The following is a 27,926-nucleotide window of genomic DNA, read 5'->3' on the forward strand; positions in this document are numbered from 1 at the left end:
ATGCCAACACCATGTAGTCAGCTGTTACACTGCATCGTTTTTGTTTTTAGGAGGCAGGGTTTCACCGTGTTGCCCAGCCTGACCTCAAACTTGTAGGCTCAAGAGATCCTCCCTCCAGCCTCAGCACCTTAAGAAGCTGGACTAGAGCTGTGCACCACCATGTCCAGCTATACTGTGCTGTTTGGGGACTGATTCCAAGGAAACATGTTTATACATGCTCAGTATAGACTCAATTTTGCTTTTACAATGTTTCTGACACATGGTCAACTGAATCCAGGGAGCAGAACTCAGATTCAGAGGGTCAACTGAAAATCTGGCCTTTCTAGGAAAAGTCTGCCAGCCCCTGGGCGAGAATACGAGGAATCACAAACCCAGTTTGCGATGTGCAGGTGGCGTACAAGTCTCTCCACATAGGAATCTCAGTAAGAGATTTCTCTACCAGCCCCAACCCAGGTAATACTTCACCCAGAGAATGAACAACTTCAGGGCTGGATGAAGAAGGAAATAAGCAATGCTGTGAATAAAAACCCGGCCAGGCCTTTCCGGGACGCAGAGTGAAAAAAGGTAACTGACCTCTAGGAAATACACTAGGAAAATGAGCCTCACCTTTTCATCTTCCAGGTATTCGATGTCCGCCGTATTGTAGCCATCTCTGTGACGGTGGCTTAATACTCGGAACCGACTGATTCCGATGGCATCCACAACTGAGCTTCCATCAGGAAAGGTTCTGACCTCCTTGATCTCCAGCATGCAGCCGTACTCGGAAATCCTTAAGGCACATGGGGAGAAACAACCATTATTTTTAAAATGTTTAAAATGTTCCCTCGAAAAACGTTTGGGTTTAAAAGGGAGTGCGAAGCCCACGTCCTCTCCATAAAAGCCCTGCAGGTGACCACTCTGCTGGACGCTAAATACTATGGAGTTGGTGGCTGCAGGTGCCAGGGTCCTTGGGCCTCAGCAGTTCAAACAAGCTAGTGCTTGGGAGGGACCTGAGAGACGTGGGAAGACAGAACCTTTAACGTGGCTCCTCAGCCCCCTTGGCCAGGCCCCATGGGGGGTTCCACTCCCACACACTCCCTCTGCACGGCTAGGAACCATGGCATGTTCCCATTTGGCCCCTCCACAGCACGACTCTGCAGATCTCTCTTCTTCCCTGTCCTCTTGGACCACTCAAGTCCTGACAGCGCCCTTCCTGTGTCACCCTTCCCCCACACACGGGGCTGCCCAGGATGGTCCTGGGTCCATCCACCCGCACTCCACAGCTCCCCTGGAGATCCCGCTCACACCCACGACTATACCTAGCACCTGCACCCTAGTGACAGTCATCACCGCACACAGCAGTATATACCACGCACTCACCCAAGACGCCCCAAAACAGGGAGGCTCAGGTCACAGCAAGATCCAAAGTTAAGGTCTGAACCCTAAGCTATCTGCTTCCAAAGTCTTCAAGTGAACAGCTTTACTACACATCTCCAAATGAAAGATGGGAGAGGATTACAAGCCTGTGAGTCCTGCTGCACAGCCGCTCCAGGATCTGGTGAAACTCTCCCTCCCGGTTATCCAACAGGAGGATCTCACCACAGCCCTGGGGTACCGGAGGCCACCTGAAGAGAGCCTTCAAGGGAGGGCTGACTTCCCAGTTATCAGCAAGCAGCCTCTGTTCAGAGGCTCCCCCACATCTGCCTCAGCAGCAGAGCCTGTCGCACTGCGCAGCATCAGGTCTTGTTTGAGGACAGGAGGCTGTGTCTGCAGCTCCCAGGGCATCCCTGTTCTCATGCCTGCCCACATAAGTCATCTGTAACCCCAGCAACTCAGGAGGCTGAGGCAGGCAGATTATAAGTTCAAGGCCAGCCTCAGCAATTTAGCGAGACCCTATCTCGAAATTAAAAAAAAAATTTTAAAGGGCTGGGGATGGTGGTAAAGCATCCCTGGGTTCAATCCCTGGATCAAAAAAAAAAAAAAAAGAAAGAAAGAAAAAAATTAGCTGAACACTTATCACACACTGTGTCACCTCCTGCTTTTCCCCTCTTCCCCTGGAGGGACCTGTCTCCCTTCTTGGTCGCCCTGAGCAATCTCTGCTGACGGATTCAAGGAATATAAGTTGAGTAGTTTATCTGGGTTCCTCTTGTTGTTTGGGTGGAATAACATTCTTTTCATATTCCATATTCTTGGTGGAATTCCTGCTACTTTTTTATTTTGCTTTCCTTGACTTTTGATGGAGCAAATTTTAATATATACTAATTAACCCCTTCTGTGCTATGTACCCTCAGCCTTTAATATAAACATCTTCCCCTTGTCCTGACTGTAAAGATAGTTCTGAATATTTTCTCTTAAAGCTTTTTATATCTTGCTTTTCACATTAAGAACATGAATGTGTTTGATGTTTATAGTTATAAGGTGAACGGTAGAGAAGAGATTTTTGTTGCCCTATTTGGACTACCCATTACCTACTAATTTTATAGGCACCTTTTAATGAATAGTTCGTCCTCTTCCTCTTTTTTTTGTTTTGTTTGTTTTTACCAAACTGCGTCACTCTGGAGTCCACATATGAGCTGATCTGTTTCTGTCATTGTTTCCCTGGTCTACTGTGGCTTATCAAGTTGATATTACAGGAATGTACTCTCATCTGCTCGTTGGTTTCTTCAAAACTATCTGATCTTGCTTGGTCTTCTGTTTCCCCACAGTGATTCTAAAACAGTTTGAGCAAATTCATGATAAAAAAAAACCCAAACAAGCAAAAACCCTTCTAGGATGCTGGCTGGAATTACTTTGGATTTATAGACCAATCTGAGTAGAAATGGCCTTTTATAACATCGAGTCTTTGCATCCATGAACATGGTATTTTTCTCCATTTATTTAGAGCTTCTTAAACATACTTCAATAAACTTTTAGAATTTCTCCACAAAAGTCCTATGTGTATTTTTTAAAAAAGATTCATCTGGGGCTGGGTTTGTGGCTCAGTGGTAGAGCGCTTGACTGGCATGTGTGTGGCCCTGGGTTCGATCCTCAGCACCACATAAAAATATACAAATAAAGTAAAAACTCCATTTAAAAAGAAAAGATTCATCTGTAAGTATTGATGGTGGAAACGTGTGTGGTCTTAAAAATCCATTGTCCCCTTCTTCCTGGGCCCAGGGGTAGACTGTGTTTCCCAACTTCTTTCACAACAGGTATGAGCATAAATGAGATGGCCCTTTTCCCTCAGAATCCTTTAAGAGTGCATGTGGCACCAGGTACAGTGGCACATGCCTATAATCCCAGTGACTCGGGAGGCCGAGGCAGGAGGGTTGCAAGCACAAGGCCAGCCTAAGCAACATAGCAAAGCTGTAAGCAACTCAGTGAGACACTGTCTCAGAATAATAAAAAACAAAGGGCTAGGGATGAGGCTCAGTGGTAAAGTGGCCCTGGGTTCCATCCCCCCAAAGCAGATGTGCCTCTTCTACCAGAGAGCACCTGGATGTGGTGGCCTCACCAGGCTCATGCAGAGCCGGCAAGTCCCTAAGGGGTAAGAAGAGACCTTGGTCTCCAAATCAGTCCACAGAGAAGCAGCCTGCTGTCTTGTCACATCCTCCAGCTTGTCCTTTCCTCCCTAGACAGCTGACGTGAAAGACAGAGAAGTAAAACCAAGTGCCGTGGGGTCTTTAATGGCACATGTTTACAGCTGTGGAAACAGAGACAATATTCATGGAGGATGCATCCACTTTTCTAGACCTGGTGGTATGGAAGCACGAGCTGCCAGAGAAGGGCCAGCAACGTGGACATGGAGCAGCAAGTGCAATGGCTGAGAGGAGCAGGATGAGGTGGAAAGGGTGGGCTCACACTGTGGATGGCCATGAACTCACACTCTCTGGTATAATGGAAGTCACTGGAGATTTTCACACTGTTGTCTAATAAGACGAAGACACAGCATGCCCTTAATCAGGACCACTGGAATGCTGACCATTCTTACCCGGCATGCTCAGCAGACAGACACATGCCGAATCGTTTGGTGCCAGTTTCCATACATCTTCTTATCATAAGCCGGTAGCGGGGCTCAAAGACATGGAGTGGGCAGGGGACCGTGGGGAAGGCCATGGCACACACGAAGATGGGCACGTCCCTGGTCAGACTGCAGAGCAAGGGGAAATGTTAAGTTAGATGTGCGAGCTGTCAGAAAGACAAGGGTGGACTGGTTACCAAAACAGCAATCGATCCTGATCCTCTCATCTTGAAAACAAACCCTTCAGTGTTAAATGGGAAACAGAAGCCACAGTGCATAGCGTGAGAAAGTTCTCTGCTCATCCAGTGTCCTGCCAACTCTGGCTTATTTAATTGATGAGAGATAACATGATGCGTTAGTATTACTTTATTTGGAAACAGAGTTAAAGCTTTTGACTACTCCAAAAAAATACTAATCAGCAGGCACGGTGGCGCACACCTGTAATCCCAGAAGCTGAGGCAAGAGGATTACAAGTTCAAGGCCAGCCTCATAAACTCAGTGAGGCCCTAAGCAACTTAGTGAGACTCTGTCTCAAAATCAAAATAAAAAGTGCTGGGGATGTGGCTAAGTGGTTAAGCACCCCTGGGTTCAAGTCCTAGTTTAAAAAATTAAAATAAAAATCAGGGGGGCACAGTAGCACATGCCTGTAATCCCAGTGGCTGAAGAGGCTGAGGCAGGAGGACCATGAGCTCAAAGTCAGCCTCAGCAACTTAGCAAGGCTCTAAGCAACTCATTGAGACCCTGTCTTTAAATAAGTATAAAAAGGACTGGGGATGTGGCTCAGTGGTTAAGTGGTTCAATTCCCAGTACAAAAAAAAAAAAAAAAAAAAAATTCTAATCAAAGCAAAAGCTAGATAGTAGTCAAAAGCAATGAGTTTTAAATAGGAGGGTGTAAGAATGGTAAGATCTTTACTATCTTCTTGTTCTATGAACTTTGTCTTTTCACTTTGGAAAAATTCAGTGTCATACTTCTTTAGATACAAAAGCAACTACATAATTTCGTATTACAGAATTACTACAATATTTTGTATTACTACATAATTTTTCTTATAATTCCTTGCAATATATTTCCACAAATATTTTGCAATTAGCATCTGTCCCATTTATAGACCAAGAAACTTCTCCGCCACAAACCAACCAACCAACCAACCAACCAGAATCCAAGGCAAAGCGGAGAGTAGCAAGCATTTTTTTTCTTTAATCTGAATTTAAAAGCAAGTAGATATAGCATGAGTACTTACTGTGATAGTTCCAACATTTCTTCATCATAAATCCTCTTCCGATCCGTCAATTCATCCGATAAATATTGGAATATTAATTCTTCAGCCAGAATAGTTATGTTAAAATTTCTGCTTGCCAACAACTGTAGGGAAAAAAAGGTTAAATGATACCAAATATTAATTAATTCTAGAGGACCAAACCATCCATGTCTGAAGGTCAGCGGGGAAGGGGAAGGATAGAGTCTCTGGGAAGACAGAAAGGACACTGGGTCCGCCTGTGACACGGCAGAGATAGCCTCTCCATGTGGGTATAGGACAGGAATAGGTAGACTACAGGAAGACGGAGGCACCTCCAATTCTGATGGCATCTACACTGTCAATCAAATACCACGTCCATGAGAAAAAAAGAAAGAGGAGGGTGATATGTTGGGGAAAGAAAAATATGAAAAAAGCAATCATCTTGGAAAACGAAAAACGGAAGTTACTTGAGAAAAATATTAGGAACGTCTCCTCATGTTCTGAATCCAAATGAAGACTGAGAATTCAACCTGTTTTAGTCAGCCTTTCACTGCTGTGACTCAACGATCTGACCAGGACAACTCTAAGCAGGACAAGTTTACTTGAGGGCTCCTGGTTTCAGAGGTCTTAGTCCACAGAAGGCCGGCTCCATTCCTCAGGGCTCCAGGTGACGCAGAGCATCAAGGTGGGAGAGTGTGGCAGAGGGAAGCAGCTCACATCAGGGAGCCGAGAAGCTCCACTCTCCAGATACAAATATATGCCCACGACCACACCCGAATCCCACCCCCTCCAGCCACCCCCCACCACTCAGTTAGTCCCACCAGGGATTCACTACTGATGAGGCTTAGGATGACCCAATCATTTCTCCTCCAAACCTTCTTGCCTGGTCTCACATGTGAGCTTTCAGGGGACACCTCACATCCAGACCATCACCACCCCCATTTCCAATCTTCCCAAGGCTCTCCAGCCTCGGCGTGTTACTCATGAGGACTCACGCAAAAGGCGAAGAGTCGGCTTAATCTGAACTGGGAAAGGAGTGAGGGTCAGAGGAGCTGGAGCTGGCTTAAAGGGAAGGCAGGTGGCGATGAGTAAGAGAGTGTCAGGGTCAGTGGGTCGGAGGGTCACTGTGTGACTCAGCAGCCGCACCCTGTGATGGGCACATCCGCTGCACTGCTTCACTTCAGGCAAATGCGCAGAAAGCCCACGGCTCTTTCCGCCAGCACTCTCGTACACACCAGGTATGACTCCAGGAGCATCAGAGAAACCAGGTGCGTTCTCACAGGTGTTCTCCCTGCTGCACTGAAGCAGCCGGTCTCAGCAAAGTGGAGGGGCCAGTGCAGGGCCTCGCAGCACAGCAAAGGCCCAGGCCTGCAGGCCGTGCTCTGCTCGCTCTTTGGTAACTGACTGCATATCTGGACATGGGCTGGCTCCACAGACTGCTAACACCCTAGGTTCAGGGCAGTCCCAGACACACCGCTAGGTCCCTGTTGCCTTGAGTGAAATGAGCTGAGTTTCCGTGACTGACCGATAACTAGGAGCTCCACCCCCAGAGATGACCGACTGAGCACTGCCACGACCCGAGAACTGGGAGAAACCAGTTCCACTTAACTCACAGACCTGCCTCATGACTGTCATTATGAAGGGCATAAGTGTTTCGAAATTCATTTTATAAATTAGTAGTCTGTGATACCCTTTTACTGAAGAAGAATGAGATAAAATTTGCTTTACTTGGTACTATGTTAAACCAAAACTTCTGCAGAGCCGTATATATAACAGATGATTCATGTTCATGATAATTCATGCAAGGAAGTCAGAGCTCAGGAAGTGACCTCTGCTTTGAAAAAAGATCAAATTATGATTTTGAATTCTAGTTTGGGTATTATATTCTAATTTCTGGAACACTGGATATCTGGATAGCCTGTATATAATCACTCATTCACACATTCAACAAAGATTTCTGAGGCTCTAATGTATGTCTGGGTCTCTAGAAATATGGTGCAAAAAAAGAAAGACAAAGTCTCTTCCTGGCAAGGTGGTGCACACCAGTAATCCCAGCAGTTTGGGAGGCTAAGGGAGGAGGATCTCAAGTTCAAAGCCAGCCTTGGCAACTTATCAAGGCACTAAGCAACTCAGTGAGACCCTGTCTCTAAATAAAGTATAAAAAAGGCTGGGGATGGGGCTCAGTGCACCTGAGTTCAATCCCTGGTACAAAAAAAAAAAAAAAAGACAAAGTCTCTGTCCTTAAGGAGCTTACATTTTAGTTCCAATCTCCAGGCACTACTTCACACAGGCCCCTACAAGGCAGTGTTAAATGTGGAGATAATTAAAGGTCTATGCTACAAGTGGTGGCCACAGAGGTGTACATTTCACTCTCATGATACCAGGACTCCAAGCTCCCAGCTCAGGGAAGAAGGGGTCCAATAAGTCATCAGGGCAAATGCTTCTGTTCGCTGGAAGAGACAGCAATCCCAGGGGGAGGACTTCAAGGGACCCACCTAAGGAACCTTTCATGTAGACTCAACGTACCTAGTGCCATGACACACTGTGCATGGTACAATGATTGCTATTCATAACGAGAACCCTGAGGAATTTAGATTTAGTATGCATGCAATTTAACAAATTATGTATATATGATTTAGAAAGGTTTCAATTATAACATTTTAACAAGTTTTGGCAGTAAATTAAAAGGTTACAATTATCTAAAAATTGGCTTCAGTATAATATCTACTCTTATCATGTCAGTTTTCAAAAAATGAATTTTGGGGGCTGGGTGTCGAGCTCAGTTGTAAAACGTATGCTTAACATGTGTGAGATCCTGGGTTCCATCCCAAATGAGAGTGGGTGGGGAGAAGAAGAGAGGGAGAGAGGAAAAAAATAGAGAATCTGGACATTTATGAAAGACAAAAGCAAGACTTTATCCTACCTAAAAATGCATGTAAAAATCTCTGGGAGGCAATAACAGCAAATATTCTATTCTTAGTCCCTTTGCCACCCCAAGTGGGTAAATAACGTGTTCCATGTAGAGCAGTGGCTCCCAGAGGACCAGCATCGGACACAGTGATTAGAGTCACTCTTTAAGGATGCGATCAGGAGACCGTCAGCTTTGAGATACTCTCCGTTTGCTTCCATTCCTAATGTAAATGGATTTAGTAGCTTTTGTTGGGTTAAATATCATTCAACAGCTTCCCTGTAGACTCTTTAAGTGTTGCTGGTTTTGATTTCCAACCAAAGACTATGACAACTGACAGATGGTGAGGGCACTAAGGGACTAAGGAACAGTCAGAAATCATCAGTTCTTCCCCCCACGCCGAACTCTTATGAGGAGGCCAGGCAGAGCACGCCCCCACGCGCCGAGGGCTCACGATCTTATCCCAACCATTTAGTGAGCATGCCGTGGGGACTCAGTCTCTGAGTCCTGTTCAGTCCTGTTCAGTCTCTGCCAACTGTAATTTCTGCCTGAAAATTGCCTTGAAATTGAGCTGTTTCTACATCAAACCCTTCCTTGCATTTTTTTTTTTTTTTTGGATTAATCAAAGAGGTGGAAAATGTCATGTCACTGATTAGAAAAATCTGATGTTCTTTAGGTAGGAGCAAAGCAGGACAGGAAATGGATCTACCAAAGGACGGGAGGAGAAGCAGCCTTGCGTTTCACGAACTGTACCTACTTCCGAAAGCTTGTCCTTGCACAGCGGACAGTGTGGGGCATGGTCAAGGCAGCGCTCGAGGCATTTGAGGCAGAATGTATGTCCACAGGGCGTGGTGACAGGCTCAAAGAGCAACCTGGAAAGAAACACGGGGGTTTTCAGCAGAACCGTCCAAAAGAGACATTCCAACCGTCTGTTTTAGAAGGGAGCCCCATGCAGTTCCTTTAGTGTTCTAGAGGTCATATATGCCCATTTCCATCTTCTGCATTGAGTTTTTAGAAAAACGAATCAATCGTGAGTTAAGTATATATCATTTCCTTAGTAAAACAGCCTATTGCATTTTGGTGTAAGGCTCTGGGAGGCTGAATTTATGAGAGAACGACATAGATTCTACACCATCCTACCTCATGCAAAGGGCACACTCAAAGTCAGTTACATCAATCGGGAGCTCTGGACCTTCTCCTGTCTTAGAGTTCACATTCTTTTCAGGTGAGGCATCTGCATCTGAAAAGTTTAAAAAACGGTTTCATTAAAACCCTAAACATCTGAACAACAGCATCCTCTGGGAGTGCATCCTCTGGGAGTATCTCCTCTGGACACCATGTATGACACCAATGTAACCAACCATGCCGGGCAGGAATGCTGCTGTCTAGTTAGTAGATAGCAATCATTTATCTGCACTGTAAGCATGAAAAAATGTTAAAATTGTACCTAAGTTTTCTGGCTATTTTGGACTACAAAGTCCTTGCCATCTAAAATGTACTATGCCTCAGAGCAGATAATCATTTCATTGTTAATTTTACCAGTGTAGAATTAATCAAACACTAATGTTCTACCGTTTTGGATTATATAACATGATGAGAACACAGCCTACCGACCTTTCTTAGGAATCTTTCCAGGGGCACTAAGTTCACGAGCATCCTCCGTATCATCCGGATGCTGTCTCTTTAAGCCGGTGCTGGGTTTCTCTGGCAGTAAGCTTTCTAATGTCTTCTTGTCCTCTTCAAAGTGTAGACCCAGTATAAAATACAAGACCGAAGAATTGGCATTTCGAAAGACGTCAGTTTTCTCAGATGCATTCTGGTTAAATAGGAAAAAAAGAATCCTCAATATTCACGATATCACAGCATAGAAGGCATAAATCATACAGGAATCTGCCTTAGAACCCTTTGGAAAACGAAGGTTGAGACTATCCCTTCATAACCAGTTTCATTTATCAACTAATAAGAGGATCTTTGCACTTTTATGGTAATATACAGGATAGTTTCTTTGAGGCACAGTGAATGAACACCACTCTCTGTATACATGTACATAGCATATACACATAAGATAAATAAATCATAGATCACATACTCAAATCATCCCGCTGCTTTCTTTGCTCCAAGCCAAAATAACCCCAGGCTCAGGTCTCCTGGTGTTTTGGTTGTTTGAAGCTTTTGCAGAGTTTCTTCCGTTCAATCTTCAATCACTTTCATTATTTTTGTTGACATTTAAGAGAGTCAACTCTTGGGTTGAAGAGCTACGCTGCTTTCATGAAACGTTTTTTTTTTTTTTTTTTTTTTTTTGATACCAGGGGTGCTTCACCACTCAGCCACATCCCCAGCCCTTTTAACATTTTATTTAGAGATAGGGCCTCACTAAATTGCTGAGGCTGGCTTTGAACTTGCCATCCTCCTGCCTCAGCCTCCCATGACTCACTTCTAACCAGTGTGACGCCGCGACCTCCAAACACCCTGTGCAGTGTCTCATCAGGGGAATCTGATGGACATGGGCTTCCTACCTCAGGACTCCCTGAGTTACCACCTTCTGTGGACTGTGGTGGCAGCGGCTTGTTTTTCCGGCCACGACACGGAGCCTTTGCTCTGCTTTGGATGTAAGCCTTGGTGTGCTGACGTACATTTTCTGAAGGTGGAAAAAACACCTCACACACTGCCTATAAAATGGCCAAGGAGAGAGAGAAGTACTGTAAAATGCTTCTAGAAATATATGTAACACGTTTTAAAGATTCAAAGGAACAGTGCAGCCAAACAGGCCTAGAATGTTGAAAAGAAATCATCACCTTATTCCTTGTCAACCTTTTAAAATGCAAACGTTTTCGAAATCACCATGTTTTGAGCATTTCAGCTTCTAATCCCTTTCCATTCTAGCCTTACAAATGATAAAATACGAGATCATAATTTCCTTTTGTCTGGTCCTTACATACCTCCTACATTAAAACTCCCCTAAAACTCTCACAGATAAGAGAAAAATGCAGTAGAGAGGCTTCCGAGGGGGGGGTCCCACGTTAGTCTAAGCTGTGACCAGCTATGGGACTGAGACATAAATAGAAGACAGTTCTACTTATGACAGAACCACTAGAGCCAGCCAGGAAAGCAGAGGAGGTAAAGGGCCATCACTCCGGCTCATGAGCCCAGGGGCTATCACTGGGGAAGGAGAGGGCAGGGGCTGCCGGTTAGGCATTCTGAGTGACACCTGGTGGTTCTGCCAAACCCTGTGATCTCAGCTGAATCCAATGGCTTCAGTGAAGAAAGACAAGTGAATGCAATCTAAACAAAGCCCCCTCCCAAAGTCCTTCATGTTATAAGGCGAGTGCACCAGAACCCATGCATGACCTCTGTTATGGTCCAGATCTGAAATGTCCCTCGAACACTCCTGTGTTGAAAGTACAGTCCCCAATGCAGCAGGGTGCAGGTGGGGCTTTCAGGCAAATAATTAGCAGAGTAATTGCCAATGGATTAACCCACTGGTAGCTGAATGGACTCCTGGGTGTTAACTGTAGGCAGATGAGGTGTGGCTACAGGAAGTAGGTCACTGGGGGCATGGCCTTGGGGATTATAGCTGACCCTGGCGCTTTTCTGTCTCTCTCTCTCTGTTTCCTGGATGCCAGAGCTGAGCAACTTTCTTCCATGATGTGCTGCCCATACCTCGGCCCAGAGCAATGGAGTCTGTGGAACATGGACTGAGACCTCTGAAACCATAAACCAAAATAGGCTTCTGCTCCTCTAAGTTGTTTTTGTCAGATATTCAGGTCCCAGTGACAAAAAGCTAACATAATCTCTTAGCAGAGAGCAGCTGCATCCTCAGCCAGGCCGTCGGGTCCTACCTGGCCCTGAGTGGCTTCAGCAGACCTGCCAGGGGTGTGAGTATATTTCACGGGCATCGATGGGCTAATGCTCTTTTGACATCCCCCACCATGGTGTGCCCACGAGGAAAACCCCATGTCTGAAAAAGCAACGGGCAGACCAGGGTCCAAAGACCGAGTTCTGGCTCTGAGAGCTCTGTGAACGTGCTTCATCTCACTGCATTCAGGCTGCCATCTCTGCCAGGCTTGTGTAAGGATCAGCAGGGAGAAGACAAGCTTCTGATGACATCTGTAGGTGGGAGACAGCTGGCAGGGGTAGCTGAAATAGCCAACTCAAGACTCCACATCATTCTGACAAGTGAGAAACGACGGTCAGAACCCAGCAAGTGAAAACTGAACAGGACGAACAAACACCACTCGACTGCACTTGGAAAAACGGATAAAAATGTTACTAGAAAGTTCTCATAAAAAGAAAACCACAGACCTAGGTCCTTGTGGCTACCTACACGTCTAATAGGAGCCAATGGGGATGCTGTCAGGCTAAAAACAAATATGCCTCACCCCCTGTCCCTGTCCTGTGTGCATGCTCAACTCTGGAGAACATCAGAACACATCCAGGAGGAAACCCTCGTGACCTTGTTCTAAGAGTAAAGGAGGCTTGGTTCAAAGAATGATTGAGGGCAAAGAAGACAGCTATTCTCAAATATCTAAAGTGGTCTGAGCTGTTGAAGGAAGAACCGATTTATTTTTATGTTGCTCCAGAAAACAAAAGCAGAACTGCTGGGAAGAAACGACAGGGTAAATACATGGTCGATGTTCCCAGGAGTGTTAAAATAGAGACAGGCTGACAGGGAACAAAAACTCTCAGGCCCTGGAGGTGCTAAGTAAAGGCCAGGGCACCAGTGTGCAGGCTGTTAGGAGCGTGGATTCCTACCTGAAGTGTGCTCGGAGACGAGCAGAAGAGCACGTACTCCTGCATTATGCTGGTGAGGCAGAGCTAGAAATTACAGGCCAACCTCTGAGCTGAACTGGTATATTTTACGTATCTCAGGATGTCTTGATAGGACTTCTGCGCAAGTTGTGGTACTTGAAATTGGAAATTCTAGGAAACAGCACTTTGCCTCCCCTGCTCCAAACGGTCACCTAGCCTCGTCTCCCGTGGGCCGTCATTGCAGCACTACCCAAGCACACTGTACACCGTCTCAATAAATGGAACATCTAATTAGAAGCTGCCAGATGCACGAACCTCATCATTATCCCTATGTTTCTAATCACATTGTCCAGAACATTTGGAATTACACTTCCGGTTTATTTCAAATGCCAGGGTTACCCAGCATGGACCCAAGGCTATAGACAGGACTTCCAAGAGAAACTCACTTATCAGAACTCATACCTTCTGTGCTTCTTTCTTCATTGTGCTACAATCAGGATTTAAAGCAAGGCAGTAGAGATATTCCTTCAACACTTCCTCACTTCTTCCCAGTGCACAAAGAGCCTGAGCTTTTATGTGGTGCCCCTGCATGGACCAAGAGACAGAGCAGACATATACAACACAACCAGCATGAGTATACACATTTGAATGCAGACAGCTCTGCAAAAAATTGTTAGAATGATTTGTTTCGATTTCATAAACCCACCTTGGAAATCTGGCAAACTGCGATGTCTCATAAATACAATTTACAATCAGAACACAAGAATCACCATATTTGGAATTTGCTGCTTATAGCAGTTCTAATGGACATGCTACGAGAGAACTGGTCTCTGTTAGTTTTTTTTATTAATTTTATTTTTCATTAATGTAATATTGCTACTGAGCTGGTGAGAGCTTCTTCCTCCTCAACTTCGTTGCTGGAAGATACCTGGTCTACACGGCTGACATCTACTGAGGAGGATTCTGGGGCTAGAAGCCCCAAGAGCAGGATGTCAAGGCCCTTATTCAGGGACTTCAGGCAGCCAGGCTTTCTCCCCCCGTGGTCCGTCTAGAGTCTCTGGGTGAGAAGGCCCTGTGATGTGTGTGCCGCTACTGCCCTGCATGACAGGGTGGTCAGACACCGAGGCGAACCTCCATGCTCACTCCCATCCCCAACGCCTAGCTCCTCTCCAGAGCTCCTCCCATGCCGTGAGCTTAGCTTCCGTCTGAACTGGGATGTCCTCGGCTCTTTCGTACATTCATCCATGTTTGAAAAAGAAATCTGTTGAATTCCCTTATTCCATAAATATTCCCCATTCTCTCTGTTTATGAGCTTACTCTTGTTTATACTTCCTGTCACACTTTCACTGAGGGACGATTTATAGACAGTAAACCCCACCAATCTTAAATGCTCAATGTGACGAGTTTGGATAAGTGTGTGTGGTTGTATAACCATTAGCACTCACATTTCCATTACCCCCAGCATTCTCTCCTGCCATCTGCAGTCAGTCCCCTCCCCTGAGCAGACCTGCTAGCCACTGACCTGTCACTCTAGTTTTGAGTTTTTGAGTATTTCACATGAATGGAACCACAATGCTGTCTTTTGTGTGCCTTTTGTGACTTGCTGTGGCCCTTCTAAGACCAACTGTGTTGCTATGCAGATCCACCTATCATTTTTTCTGTCCAGCTAAGCAGTATTCCACTGTATGGATGTACCATGAATTATTTATTTGCATGTTGATAGATATTTGGTTTATTTTTGTAGTCTTTGGCTAATATGAATTAAGCTGCTATGAACATTTGCACGTCTTTGTGTTCGTTTTTTTTTTTTTTTAACTCTCTTGAGAAAATATTTGTAAGATTGGTAGGTCTCACAGGAAGAGTATGCTTAACTTAAAAAAAAAAAAAATCTGCCCAGTGGCTCAGGAGGCTGAGGCAAAAGGACTGCAAGTTCAAAGCCAGTCTCAGCAACTTAGTGAGACCCTAAGCGACTGAGCAAGACCTTGTCTCAAAATCAAAAATATAAAAAAGGGCTGGGGATGTGGCTCAGTTGTTAAGCACCCCTGGGTTAAATTCTTGGTATCAAAAACAAACAAATCTGGGGCTGGGAATGTGGCTCAGCCGTAGAGCGCTCACCTCACATGGTCAGGACCCGGGTTCGATCCCCAGCACCACATAAAAATAAAGGCATTGTGTTGTGTCCATCTATACCTAAAAAATAAATGTTAAAAAAAAATATCTACTAAACCTTTCGAAACCAACTGGATAATTTTGTATTCCAACTAGTGATGTGTAAGAATTCTGGTTGGTAGACTTCTTTGGCCACGTTTAGTGTGGTCAGTCTTGTTAACTTAAGCCTGTCTAGTGGGTCTACAATAATATGTCACTGAGGTTCTAATTTACATTTCTCTGATGACTAATAAAGCAGGGCATTTTTTCATGCATTTATTTCATATTCATATGTCTTTTTTGGTAAAGTATCTGCTTAAATACCTTGCCCATTATTTAAAATTGGGTTGTCTGAATTATTACTAAATTGGTAAAATTTTTTTTTGTATTTACTAAGACCAACTCCTTTATCAAATAAATGCCTCGCATATATTTCTGTCTATTCTTTGTTTGCCTTTTCACTTTTCTAATAGTATCTTTTGAAAGGCCAAGAGTTTTAAAATTTGATCATCAATTTACCATTGGGGCTTTTTTCTTTTTTTTCTTTTTTTAATGATGTATGTTTTCTGAGTCCTTTTTATTGATTTCTGTCCTTACATTTATTTCCTTCCTCTTCTCCTACTTTCTTAACGTGGAAGCTTAGATCACTGCTTTGAGAACTTTCTTCTTTAAGAAGCACTAACATCATAAACTTCCCCATAAGAATGGCTTTAGCTGCATTTCAGAAATTCAAAGTTATCATCATTTGTGTTTAATTGTTTACTCCTTTCCCTTTTATTTCTGTTTGGTCCCACAGATTCAGAAGTAAGTTGAAGATGTTTAAGGATCTCCTAGATATTTTATTTTTGAAATAAAATAAAACAATAAAATTGCTCTTTAATTCTGTTTTCAGAGAGCATTCTCTTTAAGATTTCAATGCTTTGAAATTTATTAATACTTTTTTACTAGCACTGGGATTCCATAAGCATTAAGAGGCACATGCAGACTGCAACTGAGTGTAATGTTCTACAAACGTCAATTAGGTTAAGAGGGTAGATAACGCCATTCAGATTTTATCTACATTAACTAAAATTTTGATTTAGTGAGGATATCAATACTGGCCAAAGTATATTAAATTCACTTAACTCTGTGTACTTATCTAAAATTTAAAATTTTCTGATGCCCTGACATTTCATGTGTGTGTGTGTGTGTGTGTGTTTATAAATATATATATATATATATATATATATATATATATATATATATATATATATAAAATTGTTGTATTGATCCTCTTATTGTAAAGTTTTTCTTTACATCTCTAGTAGTACCCTTTGTTACTAATATAGTTATCTCATCTTTGTACCTTTTGTGTTTGCATGATATATTTTTGGAGCCTTTTAAGTCTATTTGTGTCTTTGCATTTAAGATGAATTTCTGGTAGAAGGCAGTCTGAATTTTTTTTTTCTTTCTACTTTGAATTTGCTTTTCCAGTGTCAAATGGTTTCCATGGTTTCAAATGAGATGTCAACCATCAGTCTGGTTATTTCTCTTATGCCATTATTCTCATCTCATGTCAGTTTTCTCTTGATGCTTCCAAGACTTTCTTTTAATATTTGCCTTACAGCACAGCAGCTTGATTATCACTTGAGTTTATCTTGCTTGGAGTACATGCTTATCTTGCTGGGTCGGAAATTAACAATTCTCACTAAATCTGGAAAGTTTTCAGCCATTATTTCTTTGAATTTTTCCCCTGCCATTGTCTCTCTTTTCCCCTGGGGGTTCTAGGTGCACATGAACTACACACTTGACATTGACCCACACAGGCTTCTGAGATTCTTTCCATTCTTCTTTACTCTTTTCCTCCCCTTTTTGGTTCTTTGGACTGGGAAATTTCCATGTATTTACCCTCATTTTCATTGATACTGTTGCCATGTATGATGTGCTTTTGAGCCTGTCCAGCAATTTTGAATTTCAGAATCCATAGTTTTCATCTTTAGAATTTCCTTTTTTTTTAATGGTTCAATTTTCCCACTGAAATTGCTGTTTTATAAAAACATATTTTCCTTCTACTCTTTCGATATAATTTCATTTGACTCTTTGATCTCATTTATACACAATAAACATCCCTAACAAAAAATTTTAAATTGAAAATGCTCCAATAAAATGCTGACAAAGTTTTTTCAGCACTGATATGATGCCACAGGTAGAAAATTCCACACCATGCAACTTTGCTTTGTGTATAGAGTCATTTAAAATCTTATATAAAATTACCTTCATGCTGTATCCATAAGGAATATATAAAACTAATTTTGAGTTTACACTTGGATCCCATCCTCATTATGTATATGATAATATTCTAAAATTGGAAGATATCCAAAATGTGAAACGATTCTGGTCCCACGCATTTTGGATAAGGGATACTCATTCTGTAAAAGCTGTTTCTAGGTAAATACAATATCTGGGCCCACTTAATTTTTATTGGCTTTTATCTTAAGTCAACACTTTCCTGTTTCTTTTTGTGTCAAACATTTTTTAGTTGAAACTGGACATTGTACCTATGTTGTATTAACAACTTCTGCACTTTGTCATGTTCTTCTGAGTGTTACTGGGTTGTCACAAAGGGCGATTAACTTTTCTGGATTCCCCCACAAACTCTATGTTCCCATGGTGTGGCTTCTCTCTCTGCTCTGTTCTGACTTTCCCCTGCTCCTTTTTAAGCCTTGCAGTTCCTCCCCTATATCTAAGAAATTTGGCAATCAACCAGGATTTGGCCAGAGTTGGAACTTAGCCATTCTGAGATATTTTTCCCCCTTCTTGTAGGAGTTTCCCTAATTTCTAGCTATTCTGTCAGATTTGAGTTCTTTACTGACATTTCAGTCTTTGTCTTGCCTGAGCTGTGTGCTACTCCTCATTTAAGATACTCACTGAACACGGGAAGGGGGACCCTGTCACTCTGGCTTTTTTGCTGTGCCCTCTGCACCTCTCACATGCGTGCACAATTTAGCTGTGAGTCAGATTTATATTTTGAATCTATCTCACTTGCACAGTTGTTTTGCTAAGAAAATTTCTCCCTTTCCACTTCCTTTCCCCCTATTCCACCAGGCATTTCCAGATGAAGTACTGACCTTGAAGTCCCCAGAACTCTGATAGTTTCAGGTGGTAATGTTCAGAGCTTAACCACTATTGTCTTCTAGCTGCAGCTACCGGCAAAAAAGCCATGAAATCACAATTCTCATCCCTTCCATACTCAAAAGTCTTTGAGACTCAATTCTCCTGCTGTTTGGATACTTTACAATATTCTTTTTTTTTTCCAGTCCAGTTTTTATATATTTTCTCTCTTCTGTGCTCACATAACCTCTTCATTTTTTTTGTGGTTCCTAGAAGTAGGTAAATCATCCTTTCTCTCTACTGTCATTTTACGTAGATCCATTGGGAGGGAAAACAATGATGGATGCACATCCATGGCCGCCTCTTCATCCTTATCCCTGCATCAAAATGTCTAAGACACTAGTGGCAATATCGGCCAGCAAGAGTCTGTTTTCAGGTTCCTATCCACCTGGCTTCTTTCTCCACTGTCTGAATACCATGACTGTGCTGACGGTGACCCATCCTACCTCCAGCATCAACCGTGCCTAACACCCCGTAACTGTCCATTCATTACATCCCAAGTCTGAGTTCTCTGGGAGAACAGCCATTTCAAAAGCCATGACAAGGGGCCGGGGATGTGGCTCAAGTAGTAGCGTGCTCGCCTAGCATGCATCAGGCACTGGGTTCGATCCTCAGCACCACATAAAAATAAAATAAAGATATTAAAAAAAAAAGAAGCTATGATGAATATTTTGGACAACAGGTCATGGGCTTCATCCCTGGGCTCTCTGGGATCTCACAGATGCCCCAGAGGCCAGTTACAATTCATTTATGGAACTCTTTAGCCCTTGAAAGTTCACCGATTATTATATTTTTCCTTTCATAAGAATGGATTCAGGGCTGGGGATGTGGCTCAAGCGGTAGCGCGCTCGCCTGGCATGCGTGCGGCCCGGGTTCGATCCCCAGTACCACATACCAACAAAGATGTTGTGTCCGCCGAGAACTAAAAAATAAATATTAAAAAATTCTCTCTCTCTCTCTCTCTCTCCTCTCTCACTCTCTCTTAAAAAAAAAAAAAGAATGGATTCAGCTTTTGTAGAGTCTGAATCTTACATAATTTGTAAGGTTTTTTTTGGGGGGGGGTTTAGTTATATAAGGACACAATATCTTTATTTATTTTTATGTGGTGCTGAGGATCAAAGCCGGTGCCTCACATTTGCGAGGCAAGTGCTCTGCCACTGAGCCACAACCCCAGCCCCTTTAAGGTTTTTTTAAAGAAAGGTATAAAATTATGAATCCAATGTTGCTGAAGCCCCTCTGAGACCATATACAAGTAAATGGCCTGACTCAAGTATCAGAAGTTTCTAAATCTGTTCATTCTACTTATCTAAGGTTCTTTGAGAATAATCCTCTTACATACACAAGGAACTTCATAGGGAAATGTTCTACATACACACACACACACACACACACACACACACACATCACCTCAATCAACATGTACATTCTTGATACCATGTATCAATAAATGCTTATAAACTGAATGAATGAGTTTTTCAATAATTTTAGGTAAGGTTTAATTTAAGGTCTTATAGCCTTTTTGCCTGGTAAAATCAAACGGATCATGTGCCTATTATCTATTTCTGCAAGTGGGCAAATGTTTTCTGGCTCAGGCTTATCCAGTTGCTCCAAAAAGCCTTGAATCGTTACCCATGAATATTAGCCATGATTGGCTGTGTGGAAGGGTTTTACTTGAATGAACATCCTCCTGTAACATTTCCCCCAGCTGGAAGCGGGAAGGTGGTTCTAAAAGTTTTCCATCTCATCTTAATCATGCTTGGTCAACTTATTCTTCCCCTCAATCCACTTCCTTCCTGGTGGCTTCTTGATTACCACCACTTCAACTAACCTTCCATATCACTCCTGTAATCCTTAGTTGTAACAACATACTTTGGAACAAAATTGTATCATTTGTTGTTTTAAAATGATTTGTTAGGATACATTTTTGCTGAAGCTGTTATCCACCATGCATTGATGAAGAACTGAGGTCTATAGATTTGCAATAAATCCTGAAGATCTGGCCACAGTCTCAAACATTAAATACTCATCGGCTGCCTCCCTTAAAGTTTCACTTAGTCATGAAACTTTGCAGTAACTAACTCTCTCTCTTGCAGGAGACACTCTGCCAAGTTTTTAGCTCAAAGAACAATACTGTGGAGGAAAACTACCTTCAGAGGTCAATGCAGGTCTATTGTCAGGAATACTCAGAATTCATAATTAAGATTCGGTCATTACTTACAGAAATTGCCTCAGAAGAATAGTAGTGGAACGAGACAGACTAGGGAGATGTTAGTCAAAGAATACAAGATTTAAGCTAGGAGATTGTTCAAAAGAGATTTAGTATAACACAGTGACTATAATTATTAACATGTTTCACCCTTGAAAATTCCTGAGAAAACAGGTTTTAGGTATTCTCACTACAAAAAATAATGTCAGGTAATGCATGCATTAATTTTGCCTGAGCTAGCCATTTTACAATGTATTTTTCAGAAGAACATGTTATGCCCTGAGTATATACAATTTTCATCTGTTAAAATAAATTTTAAAATAGTAGGTCAAGTGAAGGAATAAGAGAAAAGGCATCAGAAATAAGAGTAGAAAATGTTCTTAGGAAAGCAAGCAAGCAACAAAATAGGTTTCTAGGCTTAATCCAATGAACATTTGCTCTCATCCTTGGGCTCATCCCAAAGGCCAACTTTACTCTCAATTTAATCTAAAACATTTTGTTTTAAAGGATTTTGGCAAACAGGAAAGGAAGAAGAGAGGAGAGGTAGGTAAGATGGATGGATGGATAGACACAACTTGTCTCCTAACTGGGGCTAATATCTCTTTCATGTTTCTAAAGCAAAGATGATTTAAAAAGTAATAGATCAGAAGAATCAATAGTTTTAATTATCAGTTCACAAATAGAGTATGTTATAGGTGTTAATTTCATCACAAGTTCTTTTAAACTTTAAATTTTTTCATAGGGGTTCAAATTTCAAAGATCCACGAAAAAAAGACAAAGACTAAAATTAGTCCAGAAAGCACACAAAATGTTATGTCTTTCACTAACACCACTGATACGCTCATACGTATATTAGGGACTGTAATTTTAAATATTTTTATTATTTGGCTTCTTAAATTTAAGTACAATTTAAGCTATCACTACTCGATAAGCAAAGTTCATTTTGTGTCATCAAAGAAATCTCATGCCTTTCCATCAAAAAACATAAAGACTAAAATTAGTCCAAAAAGCACACAAAACGTTAGTTCTTTCACTAACACTACTGATATGCTCATACATATATGAGGGACTGCAATTTTAAATAGCTCTTCTTCATTCACGATTCATCATCTCCAAAGCCAACCAAGATAAATCACCTTAGTCAAGAGAGGTTCCTTCTGACAAACTATACCAGAATCCTGCAGGGCCTGCTCATAGTTCCTCATGGTTAAATGCAAATCCGCTCGCAGCAGCAATAATGAGGTATCATCAGGAGCTGGAAGACAGGAGGAATACAAATGAGTGAAAAAGACTGAAAACAAATAATCAAAAATGTTAAATTACAAAAGCAGCATAAAGACAAAATAAGAATAATTCCTCTCTCGGTCCTATTTAGAATTTAATGGTTTGATGAGTATTAATTTACAGAACTTCTCTCAGGAAAACAGTAACAAGACCTCAAAACACCCCCCCCCCCGAAAAAAAAAAACCAACCCAGACTAATGGTGAGTATTCCTGCACACACACTACATCATCTCCAGTAAGAGACCCAAAGTCCAGTGAATCATATATATATGTATATATATATATATTTTTTTTTTTGGTATACGGGATTGAACTCAGGGACACTCAACCACTGAGCCACATCCCCAGCCCTATTCTGTATTTTATTTAGAGACAAGGTCTCACTGAGTTGCTGAGGCTGCTTTGAACTCATGATCCTCCTGCCTCAGCCTCCTGAGCCGCTGGGATGACAGTCGTGCACTGCTGCTGCAGCTTGAGCATCCCTATCCCACATCCAATATGCTTTGAAATCTCAAACGTTCTGAGCGCTGACATGATACTCAAGAGTTTTGTATTTCGCAGTATTTCAGGTTTCAGATTTCTGGATTAGGGATGCTCAAGCAGTAAAGTCCATGCAAATATTCCCAAATCCAAATCTGAAAGAAACCCTATGGACCCAAGCATTTTGGATAAGAGCTACTCAACCTATAATAATTCGGTATTTTATTTTTTTAACTATATGTTTTTTAGTTGTAGTTGGACACAATACCTTTACTTTATTTATTTATTTATATGTGATCCTGAGGATCGAACCCAGGGCCCTCCCTGCACATGTTAGGTGAGCACTCTACCACTGAGCCACAATCCCAGCCCATAATTAAGTATTTTAGATGGAGATTTAAGATAACTTTCCTTGAAGTAGACAAGAAAATTCCTGCTTATGGAACAGAAAGGTAAGACCTAATCTGTTTTCTTACGTAACCTGTATGGACACAAATTTACCCATATAACTGTGCCTGCATCCAGCCCTCCTAAATTTGTTCTCTTAAGAGGAGAAAGGAGGGGCTGGGGATATAGCTCAGTTGGTAGAGTGCTTGTCTTGCGTGCACAAGGCCCTGGGTTCGAATCCCAGCACTACAAAAAAGGAGAAAGGAGAACAAAAGCTTTCCTTCTCTGGATTCTGCATATAGAAGATACCTGGGTAATCACTCACATGCTACCCCAGACACATGCCCAGCTGTACAGAAGCCCAGAGTGACTGGCGACACAGGAAGCAAGAGTGACTCCCTGAAGTGACCTGGAGTGAGAGCCAGTACTGACAGAGCCCAAGCATGAAAGCAGAATGGTCACAGCCGCCTTCCATGCCGCTGGCCTTGGCTCACTCCACGAGTCCACTCAGGATCACTGTGACAGGGCCACACCTGTGCCTGTCAGTTGATCGATGGATATTCTAGTCACCTAAAATGTGTTCTTGGGGCTGGAGATGTGCGTGCGGCCGGGTTCGATCCTCAGCACCACATACCAACAAAGATGTTGTGTCCACCGAGAACTAAAAAATAAATATTAAAAAAAAAATTCTCTCTCTCTCCTCTCTCTCTCTCCTCTCTCACTCTATCTTTAAAAAAAAATTCTCTTTCTCTATCTCTTTAAAAAACATAAAATGTGTTTTCATCTCTCTACCTAACACACATCCTCAGTGTGCTCCAAATCCTTGACCTTGACCTTTTATCACACTTCCCAGTTGGATCTCCCCAACTGCTAGTATGCCTTCTTTCAGCTTATGTAGGTAAGTGAGCACACGTGTGTAAAAATTCTTGTGCAAGAAGATGGCCCACCAAGACACAGTGAGCAACAAATATTAATAAATGTGTTATCGCCACATGTGTGCAATACGGAGAAGGTGTGGCAAGAAAAAAAGGGGGAGATGGGGAAGGGACCGGCAAGAGTCAGATAATAAAATGTAAATTATTTTTTTAAAAAACACATTTCTTGGTATAGCTAACTGGCTGGAGCAGGAGTCAGCAACTTTTTTTTTTTTTTTTCTGTAAAAGGCCAGATGATAAACATTTGAGGCTGTAGGTCAAGAGAAAACTGGAGGATATTATGCAGGTACTTGTTTAACAAAAGAGAAAACAAATTTTTCAGAGTTAATTGATGAAATTCAGAATCTAACAATATTTTTTGGTAACGTAGGTCTCCTAATGAGAAGAGCAGTATCCCTTGTGGAGGAATAATATATGACTCAATTAAGGTTCAGAGTTTGTATTCCCCATCATCAAAAGCAAGTGAGAATGTTCACCTGCTAATTATAATTCATGATGAGATTTTATGTGTTTCGACTTTGAAAATGCACAAAGGAACCATGAAATACACAAACATATGATTTTAAATTGAACATTTCTGTTGTCTGGAAGGCATTATAAAATTCTGTTAAGATTCTTCTCAGGATTTTTGTCACAGTAGCATGTCATTACTCACTAAAGATAATAACATCATTTCCAACCAAAAGATTAGGTAAAAGTTCCCCAACTGTAGTTAAAGGAATTTGATATATAATTCTTCTTTGGAGATTTTTGGAAATCTTAAAAAAAAATGCTACTGTAACTGTAGTTTGATCTTGGGAAACGTGCTAGGGATCTGTGCAGACAGCTAAAGTCTCTTACTAGCTCCAACATCTGCCAACGGATTCTCCTGAATTCTAACTAGGTGGGTCATATGCAAATGATAAACTTTGATTATTCTATTTTAATATGTACAATCCTTATTTTATTTTACTCTCATGTTGCAATAATAGTGATAATGAACCCCACCCCACCCCCCTTCTTTCTCTGTCTCTCTCTGCAATGCTGGGGATCAAACCCAGGGCCTTGTGCATTTTTCTCACTGATTTTAAAAATAACATGTCTAATTTGTGTGTGTGTGTGTGTGTGTGTGTGTGTGTGTGTGTGTGTGTAGGGGAGGTACTAAGGATTGAACTCAGAAATGTTTTACTACTAAGCTGCACCCCCAGACCTTTTTATTTTTTATGTTGATACAGGGTCTTGCTAATTTGCTGAGGCTGGCCTCAAACTTGCAATCCTCATGCCTCAGACTCCCTAGTAGCTGGGATTACAGGCATGTACCACCGTGCTCTTCTTTTTTGATGTTTACCATAAGCTTCTGATAGAGAATACTAGTCAAGCTAGGTAAGTAGCTAAGCCCACAGCTTTTAGCCTGAGCTATTCCTAGTTTTCTAGAAGGGTTTTCTAACAAGAGGGTATTGAATTCTACAGCTAAGATGCTCTTTCAGCATCTGATACATGTATAGAGCATTATTTCCTTTGATCTGTTGTAGTGAATTACAATGAAAGGTGTGTCTAATATTGAATTATCCTTATATTTCTAAAATATACTGCCAGACTTGAATACTAAGAAATTTGGTTTAGGATTTCAGCATCTATGCACATATGTACTGCTATGCTATAAATTTTTCCTGTCTAGTATCAAGATTATACCAACCTCCCCAAATGAGATGGAACTCTTCCTATATATTTCTAGGATCTTAAATAAAGTTGCCAATCAACCTTTGAAAGACTGTGAGAGCTTGCTGGGCCTCTGTGCCCTTTTAGCAGGAGAAAAATCCCTGGGTAACATTTCAGTGTGTTTTAGGTTATTGGTCCATGTCAGCTTTTTACTTCTTCCTGAATCAATTTTGATCATTTACATTTATGTCCTTCTATCATTTTAAGATGTGTTATAAACTTTTGTACCTGCAATTACTCTGCCTTCCGTTCCTGATGCTGTGTTCCGCTTCCTTCGTCACCACATGTGCCACACATTGGTCTCTTACCGGTCTTTGGCATGAGCCAGTTTCTGACTGGTTAACAGATTCCATTTTTTTGTCTCATGATTTTCTTAATCATTCCTCTGTTTGTTTGAGCTTTGTGTTTGCTTAGTCTTAATGAAACATCCTGAGTTAAAAACACCTTTCAATTAGGTAAGTCAGCTTTCTGTCACTGTGATAAAACAGGGTAAGTGGAAAGATTTTTTGCTCACAGCTTGAAAGGGTTTTGGTCATGGTCAGCCAGCTCCATAGCTTTGGGCCTCAGGCAAGAGCAAACATCATGGCGGAAGGTGGGGGGTAGAGTAAATCTGCTTACTTCATGGCAGCCAGGAGGCACAGACAGAGAGAAGGGGCTGGGGACAAGAGACATCTCTCTGGGGCGTATCCACCTACAACCTACTTCCCCCAACTGGGCCTCATCATCTATAGTTTCCAACATCTTCCAATAGAGCCATCAAATTATGGATCTATCAATGGATTGATCCACTGATGAGGTTAGAACTCTCAGGATCCAATCACAATAAGCTCCACCTCTGAATGCTGTGGCCCTGGGGACCATGTCTTCAACACATGAGCCTTTGGAGGACATTCTAGCTCTCATGACAATTTACATTATTTTATTTTCATCATTCTTTTTTAAGGAATGCAGTTAAGTCTTCTATCCTCACATTCAAAGGCTCGTTTTCCTGAAGTCCAACGTTCATCATGCGCCCTTCCCACAGAGTCACCGAACAAATCCAGCTATTTTCTTTGTTGACTTTGGTGACTCATTCATGAAGCCGGCCCTGCATAATTCAGTCTCTTAGAACATGTAAAATAAGTGCATATACACTTTCTCCCGTCCAAGTAAGAACAAGGCCTGACTCTGCTTAACTTCCAAGACCCGATGAGGTCAGGCACATTCGGGTGGTAGAGCTGTAGACTAGCTACATGTTTCCTAAGCCTTAAGCTTCAAACTGAGGGATTTTATTCAGGAGCCACTCAAAAATAAATAGAAGAGGGAAAGCAATTTAAAATTCTTCATGTGGAGAAAGTACAAAGCAGAAAAAAATGGACATCTGCACTTGCCAAAGAATTGAGGCAAAATTTCAGAAGGCTCACCCATTAACCCCTCTCTGGGGAAGCATCAGAAGAGGACCTCCCAAGACGCTCTGTGAGAAGAGTCTGCCTCTGGAGTTCAGAGTTGACCCAAAGCTGTCCTCCTCCAGCTGCAACCAGTGCCACTGTGGTACCCAGAGCTGGGGTCCCTGATACAAACCGTCAAATGTGTGTGCAAGTGGTGAGGAATGAACAGGAGGATGTCATTTAAGAAGAGTTTGATGAAATGACTCCTAAAGCAATAAAGATGGGTAGAGCTCCCCTGGAACAGAAAGAATGGATGGCAACACTCCTCAGAAGCTACTTACTCAAGCTGATACGGGGCTTGCTAAATCAAGCCCTAGCCTTTCCCTTAGCACTTCATGTAGTGCAGCGCTGGTGGAAATCAAACCCTTCAACTTAATTTCTTCAGATGAAGGCATACTGATTTTGCCTGGAAAAATATGTCCAGCTGGATCAAAAAATTCAGACTGACTTTTTTTTTCTTTCACTATTTAAAAAACACTATTCCATTATCTTCTGGTTTCAATAATCTTGGAGGAAAGTCAGCTATAAATTTTACAATGGCTTGAAGGAAATGTGCTGTCTTTTCTAACAGCTTTTAAGTTTCTCTTTGATTTTCAGTAACTTGGCTATAATAGATGTATTTGGTTTTTGTTTTGGGGTCTGTGTGTGTGTGTGTGTGTGTGTGTGCATGTATACAAAGTGCATACTTGTGTTTATCCTGCTGGACTGACTGAGCTTCTTGACTCACTGACAAAGTTTTTCATCAGTATTGGAAAATTCCCAGCCATTTTTTCTTCAAGTATTTCTATTGGGCTCGCATGTGCGCGCGTGCGCTCTCTCTCTCCCCCCCCCCTTCTGGGGTTCCAGTTTCATGGTTTAAAAACTTTTGTCTTTGTCCCATTATATTTCTGCTCTATTTTATTATTTTTCTGTTATGATTCAGTTTAGAATTTTCTATTGACTTGTTTCTGAGTTTTCTTATGCCAACTTCTGATGTGTGCAGTTGATCTTTTTAACTCTTTTAAGTAATTCCCACCCTCAGATGCTGTACTGTGCAGTTCTAGAATATCAATATGATCTTTTCTAGAGCCAATTAGGTACTAAATTATCCTTTCATACCTTTACTTATCTGTTCTCTTTAACATATGTATTTGTTATTCTGAGTTCCATTTACGACTTATTGGCTCCCAAGTAGGCACACGGCTCCAAATAACCTCAGGTGGTGAAGCCAGAATTAGACAGGCAGTCAGTAGAAATAGATAAATCGAGTCAGGTCGGATCAAGGAGGTCAATTTTGAGTGAGTCTGGGAAGCTGGAGACTGTCCCCTGAGGGATTGAGATGTTAATTCCTTCATAGC

The 27,926-nt window shown here is 41.9% G+C and overlaps 1 protein-coding gene across 1 annotated transcript in view; it reads right to left on the reverse strand.

Annotated features, from left to right (window-relative positions):
- LONRF2 (LON peptidase N-terminal domain and ring finger 2) overlaps positions 1-27,926 on the reverse strand; it is a 42,878-nt gene that overhangs the window by 10,259 nt on the left and 4,693 nt on the right. The window contains exons 2-10 of the mRNA XM_081264859.1: positions 21,515-21,633; positions 13,337-13,459; positions 10,642-10,794; positions 9,740-9,941; positions 9,266-9,365; positions 8,883-8,997; positions 5,221-5,342; positions 3,950-4,108; positions 607-769 (exon numbers count right to left, since the gene is read on the reverse strand). Of these exons, the coding sequence (XP_081120985.1) occupies positions 607-769; positions 3,950-4,108; positions 5,221-5,342; positions 8,883-8,997; positions 9,266-9,365; positions 9,740-9,941; positions 10,642-10,794; positions 13,337-13,459; positions 21,515-21,633 (1,256 nt within the window). The remainder of the gene's footprint in view (positions 1-606; positions 770-3,949; positions 4,109-5,220; positions 5,343-8,882; positions 8,998-9,265; positions 9,366-9,739; positions 9,942-10,641; positions 10,795-13,336; positions 13,460-21,514; positions 21,634-27,926) is intronic.

This window comes from Spermophilus citellus, assembly GCF_964194105.1.
Source record: "Spermophilus citellus genome assembly, chromosome: 13".
Taxonomy (NCBI): domain Eukaryota; kingdom Metazoa; phylum Chordata; class Mammalia; order Rodentia; family Sciuridae; genus Spermophilus; species Spermophilus citellus.